At 50.8% G+C, this 10,959-nt stretch overlaps 3 protein-coding genes across 3 annotated transcripts; 2 read left to right on the top strand and 1 right to left on the bottom strand.

The window, feature by feature from the left end:
• Positions 1 to 1,943: 1,943 nt before the first annotated feature.
• VTN77DRAFT_5418 (uncharacterized protein) lies at positions 1,944 to 5,334 on the top strand (the record flags this gene model as incomplete). The annotated part of the gene is made up of 3 exons (XM_069421585.1): positions 1,944 to 2,012; positions 2,067 to 4,521; positions 4,577 to 5,334. 3 exons carry the CDS (start codon positions 1,944 to 1,946, stop codon positions 5,332 to 5,334), a joined length of 3,282 nt encoding a protein of 1,093 aa, XP_069281573.1.
• A 526-nt stretch (positions 5,335 to 5,860) lies between these two features.
• VTN77DRAFT_5417 (uncharacterized protein) lies at positions 5,861 to 6,316 on the top strand (the record flags this gene model as incomplete). Its single annotated transcript, XM_069421584.1, has 1 exon — positions 5,861 to 6,316. One exon carries the CDS (start codon positions 5,861 to 5,863, stop codon positions 6,314 to 6,316), a length of 456 nt encoding a protein of 151 aa, XP_069281572.1.
• A 539-nt stretch (positions 6,317 to 6,855) lies between these two features.
• Positions 6,856 to 9,209, bottom strand: VTN77DRAFT_5416 (uncharacterized protein; the record flags this gene model as incomplete). The annotated part of the gene is made up of 3 exons (XM_069421583.1): positions 6,856 to 8,552; positions 8,603 to 8,915; positions 8,976 to 9,209. The coding sequence occupies 3 exons, from the start codon at positions 9,207 to 9,209 to the stop codon at positions 6,856 to 6,858; spliced, it is 2,244 nt and encodes a 747-aa protein (XP_069281571.1).
• Between the last annotated feature and the right edge of the window lie 1,750 nt (positions 9,210 to 10,959).

The following is a 10,959-nucleotide window of genomic DNA, read 5'->3' as shown; positions in this document are numbered from 1 at the left end:
TTTATTTTTTATTTTTTTATTTTTTATTTTTTTATTTTTTATTTTTTTATTTTTTATTTTTTTATTTTTTATTTTTTATTTTTTATTTTTTATTTTTTTATTTCTTGTCTAGGAAAAAAAATTACCTAGAGCCAATTTCAAATAAAAACTCCAAATAACTGCCATACAGAGTACATACCTACCAATTAAGTCACAGATCCTTCTGGAGTTAACTTACTAGGCAGATAAACTGTAACTACCTACTAAATCCTTCCAACATAATATTGATATCAATATGAATTATGAGACCCACGGAGCAGCCCCATTACCTAGGTGGTACTTCTTTACTGTACTCTGTATGTATGTAGGTAAGCTATATAAATAGTCTAATAAATAGTCTATCTTAGTTCTTACCTATGAAGGTCAATCGTTGCCAAGTGATTGTATTGATATCATTGAGCTTTGTTGCGAGGTGGTTGTTATCTTAGAACCTTCCGTACCTAATTAATGACGGGCTTCGACTTGACTCCACCAACACTTGACGTACATGTATCCGTACATACAGACGATGCAATGTTGGTATCTGCACCCTTCTACTGGTCGAATGGATGCTATTGTTCGAGAAAACTAGACTCTGCCTGAGGCTGCGCTGTTATCCACCCTGACAGGCTTAGCGCATGCAAGTTGGGGGCCGTTTTGGATGGCCGAAACTAACCATTCTCGACTGGTGAATGTACTCTGTACTCCACACTGATTTGTCTGTTCGTTTGCACGCTGATAAGTGTGGCTGGAACTGACAAGTCTGGCTGTACAACACTACACAGCCTCCTTCGGCCTCTACCAAAAATAACTCGGTAGAAAATAAACCTGTAGCTTTGTCGAGGATTTCAGCTTCCGCGAACATTCAGTTACTACGGAGTACTCCGGACTCCGTACCGATTGATAAAGCGGTTCTTTATTCTTGGGGCTGACAGGTGGGGAGCGAACCGTCGATCGCTTCACGCATTAATTAATTGGTGGCAGACAGCCAGTTACCAGTCACATTTTCCGACCCATTGTAGACGCCCGGTCGTGGATCTGGCCCCTTGCAAGTTGCGCAGTGGGAGTGGGGAGTGGGCAGTGGGCAGTGGGCAAAGAACCTGCGGATGTAAACCGGTCCCAGCTACTGTACGATGATGGCCCGGTGGCCTGCCTGGAGGCTGGACTGGGAGTGTCCTCCGGAGTGCTCCGTAGAGCCTGGATAGAGAGGTAGCGAGGACAGTCGGCGGTTCTTTCCAGTACTATCGAGTCCGAGTACAGACTGTTTGCCGACGACGATGTACTCGTACGAACGAGATAAAGATACCATCTCAAAGACTGACGAGTCATTTTTGTCCTAGAAAATCAGGCATGATTAAGTCTGCTATGTTAATCTTTCTTCCACAGCCCCATCGAACTGCAACTCTCCGAGGGGCATCTAGAACCCCCGCGACTAGCCAGGACTACTAGGCTACCTGCCTGCCTTAGCTGCCTGCTTCAACGCCCAGCGATCAGCCCGCTCGCACTCGTTGCCCCCAAAGACAAAGATTGCTGGACAAAGCAGTCGCCTGTGTGCCAGGGGCCGCAAGCCCGCTGTTGGCGATGCCTCCAATCGCGACGAGCTGCCTTGTGTCACGGTAATTAAGACTACTTACTAGTACGCTGGTTGCCCATTAATCCGAGTGCTGACGGAGATCCTCATTGTCATCTCGCTCGCATGCAAACGTCTCTGCCTTTGTCTGGCAATCATGGCAACTCTCTTTGATGACTCTATCTGAGCTTCCTTTTCAATTCAACGGACCATGGAAATCGAGTGAGCAGCTTCAATTCCTTATCCAGGTTAGTGCGACTTGTCGAGAAAGCAGTCATCTAGTGAATATTTCTTTACAGTGATTTCAGTGGCTATCAGACACTGCAAAACAACGCTGACTCAAGCATCACTAGCCATGTCGTTCGCTGCCCTGCGAAGCAAGCACAAGAAGAAGCAGCGACCAAAGCGAGGCAATGTGGAAATTGTGAGGTCGTTGTTGGACGTCCACATGCCCATGGCTGACGAGATGACGCGGCAGCTTTTTGAACAACCGCCTTCCGACGCAAAGTGCAATCTTCGCCGATTCTCGCGATCAGAGACGGCCCTCGACTATGTTCCTTCGGTCACGGAAACTCCTCCAAGCTGCGACCAGCGCGACGAACCATCGTCCGTACTTCGCACGGGATCTCTCGGGGGAACCATGGGCAAATTCATGCGTGTCCGGTCTAGTGCATCCCGCAAGCCGTCTACGTTAATATCGCCCGTCTCTGAACTCTCTGAGAACGGTCTGAAGCCCTCTTCTCCCGATTCCATTGTCTCGCCGTTGTCTCTGGAGTTGCCAAAACTGGGGCCCCCGTTTGGCATCCAGAGCACGATCTTCGAAAGCCTCGAGTCCATCACAGAGGACCATCCCGGGCTAGGCTCGATGTCGTCGTCACAAGAGGCCTTTGATCGGGCGTCCTCCTGCTACAGTCACGGGTCCCCCAGGTCGAGCATGAGCTCTGCACCTTCCGCCGGACCTCGATCGCCCCGGTTAGCCCTGGACACTCAATTGGCAAGAGGATATTCCATCATCTCCCCCGTCGCCGCCGGTGTCTTCGATGACAGTCCGGAGGAAAGGCAGCCAACCTCGAAACTATTGTCCGATCTGAAAAACAAGCCCTTGCCGGAGCCTCCGATAGAAGTGGACTCTCGACCTCAATCATCATCCTCCCAACACAGCCCTCAATCCTGTAACCCCGGGCAGAGAACCATCTCGAGACGTTCCCGAGAGCCGACGTTATCTCAAGCAGCCGAGGACCTGGAGGATGAGCTTGCCAAAATCTCCAAGTCCCGCATGAGCGGGGAGGAGTCCCCTATTCTTATCATTCAGGCTCCGAAAATCATCGGGGATGATGAGATTCCACCCCTCAATATCGCGAAAACCCGTGCGGAAGACCAGCCAGACGAAACAGATGCAACCCGATCCAGTACGCCACATTCTCGAAGCGAGAGCGGATCAGAATCCCAGCCGGAGAAGGGAAAGAAGGTCAGCATCGAGTCGTTGACCTCGACTCACGAAGCCAAGAGCCCTGCAAAGCGCAAGTTCCGCTTCACCATTCCGGTTCCTGGACTCGGTCGCAAGACGCAGGCGGCGCCATCCCACAAACCTGCTCACTCATTGACTTCAACCGACGAGGCCGCCGCCAAGAGGATGGAACGGCATATCGAAACCCAGATATCACGGGCTTTGAATCTCGACGAAGAGGAGGACGTGGAGGCCGACACCGAGTGGTCCACTCTCCTTCCCCTCAAAGCTGTGAAGCAACTTGGCATCCCGTTGATGACAAGCAGCCATATCCCCAGGTTATCATCCTCGGAAACCGAGCGAAGTCTGCGAATGCAATTACCTCGACTGCAGACAGACCAGCTCGAGCGTCCCACATCTACTCCCGAGACAGACCAAGTCCGAGAGACGCTCTTCATTGACTCGCCGATCGAGGAAAGCGACGAAGCGTGTTCGGATGGAAATAAGATCGTGATTGGGATCAGCAAACTGGACTATCTTTTCCCCGATACGTCGACTCAGGAAACGCATCGGATGGGAATGCCGCAGGTGAAAGCACGACCGCCATTGAGCGAGCTGAACCTGATGACGGAAGTCTTCGAACTCGATGGGGATGTCCGCTCACCGATCAACAGATCCCGCAGGCCATCCAAGATTGTCAACCTGAGAATGCCTCCTGGGACCCCGGACGAGGTGATTCTGGCGATTATGCAGAACGTGGACACCCTGGACGACCTGTTCAACTGCGCGATTGTGAACAAGCAATTTTTCCGTGTTTTCAAGCAGAATGAACTCCCGCTGATAAAGGAGGCCCTGTTCAAAATGAATCCTCCGGCGTGGGAGCTGCGCGAGATGAGCCCGCCATGGGGCAGGGAATGGCACGGACTGAAGGACCCTGACGCCCCGGTGCCGGAATACACTCCCACCCTGTACCTCCGCCATCATGCTCGCGATATTTTCACTCTCGTGAAGCTAAAGACTCTCATCCTGGCCCGCTGCGGCTCGTTCCTGCGGCCAGACACCGCCCGCGGCCTCGGGGGGTGGGATGAAGTCCGCTTGCGCGAAATCGACGAAGCCTTCTGGCGGATCTGGACCTTCTGCCGCATTTTCGGATCGGGCAAGAATCGCGAAAACGACATCAACGGGCAGATCGATTGGTTGAATGGCGGGTACCTGGCGAACCAGCAGAAGAAGGGTGCCACTGTCGTGCTGGCCGAGCCGTTCTTCAGCATGAACAATGTTCTGTTCGATCCACCGGTCGGATTTGGACGGGGGAACGGACCGGGACTGTCGGCGCAGCAGCTGTACGATATGACCGAGATCTGGAACTGCTTTGGCGCGCTGCTTCAGGCGGTCCATGCCAAGTGCGCTGAGGCGCGGCAGGCAGGCATCTTTGACAATCTTGACATCCCGGAGGGCGATATTGTGAAGGAAGAGGCCATGCTTGGTAAGTAGCAGCAAGAAAGGAAAGTAAAACTGTTCGAAACTAACTCTACTTGCAGAGGAATGGACTTATTACGTGCTCACCCTGGGACCCTCCGCGCTGGTCAGTCTCAGCTCGGTCTGTCCCACAGACTCGGCCGAAGCAACCTTCCGCAAGGCCAAGGCGATGGGATTGACGAAATGGGATCCGCCCCAATACGGCTCCAGTCGCGCGTCGTTCCTTCGAGAAGCGATCTCACGGGCCTATGAGTCGAGGTGTACGGTCCAGAATTCGCCCCGGTCAGCGCAGGTGCAGGCAGACTCGAGGGGGCCATCACCGGCCATGAACCGGAGCGGCACGCCTGCACAGAGGCCAGAGGATATTGCAGGGCGCAATTCCCAGCAATCACAAGCTCGTCACCAATCTTACTTTGAGACAGATGACCAGGTTTTGAGCACTAGCTATTCTTCTCGAGAGCCGGACCTCATCCCGCCACAGACTGCGCCAGCGCCAACGCCAGCTCCGCTTACACCAGAAGTCATCGACCCCGTCGACAAAGCCATGCGCCTGATGGTCAACGAGCTCGGCTTCAGCGAATACGACGCCAAATGGGCGTTGAAGATGACAGACACGGGGGACTCGATCGACGCCGAGGCGGCAGTTCGTCTGCTAATGCAAGAACGGAAGAAGCGCGGCAAGGCCCATCATCTCTTCTCGCGGATGACGCGGACTTACTCGCGGGGCAGCAATAGCAACAGCAGCACTGATAGCCTTGTCGATCCGCTGCGAGCTGCGCCGCCGACATCGAATGGAGGGCCGGGATGGCGGTGGGCGTGAGGAAATCACCCGGCGTGACGAGCTGAATCATGCAGGATATATATAAGACATGAAATATGCCCTACGTCGAAGCATACATTGCCGACACGACTGCTTTTTCTTTCTTGATCTGATCTATCTGATCTCACATCTCCTGTCTCATATCTCATATATATCCCATCCTTATTCTCTTCTGTCTGTCTCGGTGTCTGATGTATGATGGTAGGTAGCTACTTGGGGTGGTTGGTTTCTTTCATTTTGTTTTTTTTTTTCATTTGGTTCTTTCTTTTTCTCCCTTGTTTCCTGTTTTTTTTTTTGTTTCCTGTTTCCTGTTTCATTTTATGGAGTTTCTGGTCAAGGCAAAGGGAAAGGCAAAGGCGATTGATTAATCCTGGGACGACTTCAACTTCAGCTGCGAGCAAGCGAGGATTTTGGTTTGATTTTGGATTTTGACTTTTTGATTGATTTCTGCATGATGGGGCAGGGCAAGCAGGGCAATAACGGTGTGATCTGGTCTGGTCTGATTTAGTCTGGTTTGTTTGGTAATATGAAAGTTCCGAAGGCTTCAGTTCTTTTTTCCCCTCTTTTTGGTGCTCTCAAATCTTCTCTTTCTATCTTTTTACTTTCTGCTTTCTCTCCTGACCGAATTCTATCGATCGATACCCCTTATTTACTTCCTACTTCCTATTTCATGCTTGCCGTTTCTTTATCTTATCTTTTTCCTATCTTGTTCTTAATCTTGTCTCATACCATCCAGTCGCTCGCTATGTATGTATCTATGTATGGCTGTATGTATGTACAGAGAATATATATGTACGATCTACGATTGCAAGAAAATATCTCGCATTTGTTTGTTCGATTGTTCCGATTATTCAGGTATCCCTCAAGGTTGCAAAGTTGCGAGCAAACCAGCAATGCAAATGCAAATATCCAGAAAAGAAGAAATTGTTTCATGTATATTATATGTGTATGTATGTGCGTATGTACAGTATGTACAGTATGATTTGATATATTTGATCAATTACAAATAATGCTATTTTTTGTGTCGTTTTACAAACTCTCTCTTCCTTGTTATGGTTGACAGATAAGATAAGTCTATTATTTTAATTATATTACTCTTTCCTCATGAATAGTAAATAATAAGCGGGACCAGACCGTACCGGACAGCCTGGGCAGTTAGTTATACCTAAGTATATATATGTATGATGTGTTGCAGACTCGGCCAAAAAAAGAGGCACCATGGCTCCAACTTCTTGGTGAATCTGAACCAGGTATCCGATAGGCTGCGCCAACATAGACATATTATCAAGTTGTCGTCGGGTATGGTATGGTATGGTCTGATATGATTGATATGGGTCAAATGGTGAAGGGAACGCGCTGTACATGACAGATGTTGGCCGCCAGGTAGCAACTCATGTATTCACAGTCTCATCTGTCAGGAGACAGACATGGTGACAACATATAGGTGCATGCATTACATGTACGCTTAAACTTACGTATACTTAAATGTTAAGTCTGTTCATCTGTTCAATCTGCCGCTGATTAGAAGGCAACACACGCCGCCAACCCATCCATTTCCCGCTTGTAGTTCCGGTGCTGCGAAATCTGGTAGAAGAACTTGCCGATAAAGTCGGTCGCGTCTTTCAATATCTTGAACCCTTCCCTGAAACTCTCGGGCCTCTGCTTCCCCGCAGCAGTCACCACGCCGTAGGACTCGACGACGCCGCCATCCTCACTGCCGAACTGCAGCGCGTTCACCTCGCTGAGGACCTGCCTGACCAGCCCGACAGCCTCGCCCGTCGCACCGATCGCCTTCAGGTGCCCGAACGCCTCCGCGATCCAGTGCCGGATCTGCCCGTTCTGCGTCGCCAGCGTCTTGACGTGCGGTCCGCCCGGGATGAAGGTCGCGTCGAACAGAGTCGAGCGCACACCGTCGTACATGTGGTCTGGCGTCACTCCCTTGGTCGTCGGGGACGACTTGTCCTCCCCATCTGCGTAGATCGGCTGGCGTTTGGTGCCGATGATGAACGGCAATGCCCCCGCGGCCGCGACAGCACGCTGGATGCCCATAAAGGCAATAGGGTCGAACCCATCGCCGATGATGATGGCGACGCGCCGCGACTCGATCGTCGGGATCTTGGGTGCAAACTCCACCTGGGCGAGACCAGACACCCTCCGGCCGTGATTCTGTCTGCCTGCGATCGTGGGCGTCGGAGCCCCCACCATGGTGGCCACCTTCTGCGCGAGTGTAAGATCGATCTCCGCCACACGCAACACCATGCGGTGGTACACGACGGGGTCGTCACAGTGGTCCAGTTCAAAGCTGAATGCTTTGGCAACGTGGGCCTTCTCGTGCTCCGAAAGCGAGTTGAAGAACAGCTGCGCCTGGTTGTGGTGCTCGCGGAACTTCGGACTCACAGTCCGGTCCTTGTAGCCAGCGCTCTTCTGAGGATAGCTCTGAAACCCGCCTTCCTCGACCTTCGTTGGAGGACACGCATCAAATCGGTTGGGCCAGTAGTTAACCGTTCCCTTGGTGATCTTGTGCCGCATCTTGCCATCCCGGTTGTGGTTCATCACGGGGCAGACCGGGCGGTTGATTGGCAGCTCTTCCCAGTTGATTCCGAGACGCGAGATCTGGGTGTCGAAGTAGGAGAAGTTGCGGCCTTGGAGGAGCGGATCGTCGGTGAAATCAATCCCGGGCACGATGTGGCTGGTGCAGAAGGCCACCTGCTCCGTCTGCGGGAAGAACTCATCGACGTTGCGGTTGAGCTCCAGTTCTCCAATTACTCGGAGAGGAACCTGGTCCTCGGGCCAGATCTTGGTGGCGTCAAGAATGTCGAACTCGAAGTCGTCCTGCTTCTCTTCCGGGATAACCTGGATGGCGAGGTCCCACTTCGGGTAGATTTTGTTGTCGATGGCCTCCATGAGGTCCTTGCGGTGGAAATCCGGGTCCTGTCCAGCCAGTTTCATGGCCTCGTCCCAGACGAGTGAGTTGACGCCCAGGTGAGGGATCCAGTGGAACTTGCAGAAGTGTCGTTTTCCCTCCTTGTTGATGAGGCTGAAAGTGTTCACTCCGAATCCCTGCATCATCCGGAACGATCGTGGAATCGCTCGGTCAGACATCACCCACATGAACATGTGGGTCATTTCAGAGTGCATGAAGGCAAAGTCCCAGAAGTTATTATGGGCCGTTTGGGCCTGAGGAACTTCATTGTGTGGTTCCGGTTTCACGGCGTGGACTGACCCAGTCAGCTTGATATCATATCATATGCATGTGATGTAGACATACCAAAGTCAGGGAATTTGATCGCATCCTGGACGAAGAAGACGGGGATATTGTTTCCAACAATATCCCAATTACCTTCATCGGTGTAGAATTTCACGGCAAATCCACGGACATCTCGGACAGTGTCTGCACTGCCTCTGCTGCCTTGGACGGTGGAGAATCGCACAAACACAGGTGTGTTCCGCGAGGTGTCTGTAAGCACACCAGCAAAAGTAACATCAGCAGCGCTCTCCTTCAGCCTGAAGTTTCCAAACGCTCCTGTTCCACGCGCATGCACGACTCTCTCAGGAATGCGTTCATGGTCAAATCTATGGATCTAGCACCCCCTGCGTTAGAACGAGCAATCCTAGTTGAAATTGGAACACTCGGTCCTGACCTTCTCCCGCGCAATTTGATCTTCCAGCATCGATGGGCCAGTGTGCTGGTTGTCCAATACCCTCAGCCAATTGTCTGTGTTGCTGACCGGGACTCCATGGTCAGTAGTGAATTTGCTCTGTGTCTGCACATCGACGGTGTCGCGCTCGAGATCCACCAGCTTCTTGTCCTTGGATCTCGTAGCTAGGACAGTTTCCTCCACTTTGTGGAGGCCGCCAGCAACCGTAGTAGCCATTTTGTGGATGTGTGGTGATTTATGGTCCTGTTAGAAAGCACCTGGTTAGAGGAGGATCTTGACCCGTCGGTCGAACAAAGATCCTTCAGTGTAATATATAACAAATTATACGAATTGGCATCGCGCGAGTGGATGGCTGATCTAACCGCGGAGTTCATATTGGGATGTTGTCGGATGATGCGGACGTAAGACTGACGTTGGGAAACGTCACTGGCACGTCCGCGCGACAACAGGAAAACAAAACCATCCATTGACTTGCATACGGAAGGCTTGATGAAAAAAAAAATAAGATGACGATGATGCTCAATGATGAATTATGAATGATGAGAACGGGGTTCGTGGTTCAACCATGACAAGCGATGCCAAGCTATGTGCGGAGATCGATGGAAAGGGAAAGCCCAGCGAGATCGAGATTCAATGCAAACTCAATCATTACTAAAGGAAAACAAGGAATGCCTTGTTTCTCAAGTTCTTCATCTTTGGGAATTACTGTCGGTACGCAAAATTTCCTGGACAATATGACCCAAGCTGCCGTATGCAACAGCATACAGCATAAAAGGCAAACGGTCAGTAGCACAGGAACAATGAAGTTGTCCGCTCTACCTGAACTCAAAAAAAAAAAAGGAGAGATAGAGAGAGAGAAGATGAAGATCCAAATCCCATTAGCTAGTAGGTTTATCTAGAAGCTATGAGGCGGTTCAGAACGAAGAGACTAAGCTGGGGGAGAAAGAAGATGAAGAAGCGCCTGTGAGAAAGTCCTGAGTAGTTTGGGGTAGCTGTTCCTGGGAACCGACCTCAAGTTCTCCTGAACTGGGATTGTGTTGTATACAGACCAACTGCGGGTGACAAGACAGCCTCCGCAGGCCCACCCATCGAGATATCGCGGCTCCACCGAAGTTGTTCAATGTGGATATGTTTTCCCCGCTCTGCTGAATTGTTCACAGCGCACAGGAAAGTCGAGAGCTCGGTTACTAAAACTCGCATCCAGTTCAATCCTGTTGCTCACATTTACCCGTTTGATATAGCTGTTCTCACTGTTGACATCTTCTATTCCAGAGCACCGGTTCTTGAACTTGGAGTGGAGAGGTCAAAGGGTGCTGGGTATGCTTTGTAACCTCATATGGCGAAGAATGCGGAGAATCTTGTCCATCGTGGTCCTCGTCGATTGAATATTCCACCAGGGATTTTCTCGTGGACCTCGATCCAAACCCATCCTAGTTTCACCTCAAGGGCCATATGGCGCAGTTGATCGTTGATAGTGTACTCCGTAATGATCGCTGAGTCCTTCCATTTTATGCGCATCATCATGTCATCTCGCAGGAGACAGATTGGGGGAAAGTTAAAACTATTGTTATTAACTGGAGCTCAACGGGATTGGAAATTATTAATGGCAGCAACAGACATTCGCCAATTGCGGTACAGAATGTAGTGCTTGGCGTTGTGATGGCTCAGAGAAGATCGTTTGGAATTACGGGCGTCTTCGCTGTTATTTTTGCCGAATAATCCCGTCCGTTGCAGAAGGTTGGAATGATTGACTGTCCAGGACCTTCGGGTTCAATGGGCTGCAAACAAAATCTGAGTCCAGCAACGGTAATTTCCACAGTCACGTCAGACTGCATAACTTACATCTAATAGACTTGGACTCCTGGAGAATCAGCAATAGACCTGTTTTGACACGAAATGTAGCCACAAGAACTGCAGAAAAAGCCGCATAGCGGTGAAGGAGATGACCGGCAGCAGAGTGATAATA

This window comes from Rasamsonia byssochlamydoides (genome assembly GCF_041956645.1).
Source record: "Rasamsonia byssochlamydoides strain NRRL 3658 unplaced genomic scaffold VTN77scaffold_4, whole genome shotgun sequence".
Taxonomy (NCBI): domain Eukaryota; kingdom Fungi; phylum Ascomycota; class Eurotiomycetes; order Eurotiales; family Trichocomaceae; genus Rasamsonia; species Rasamsonia byssochlamydoides.
Note: the sequence above shows the minus strand (reverse complement) of the source record. Positions and strands in the feature narration are given on the sequence as shown.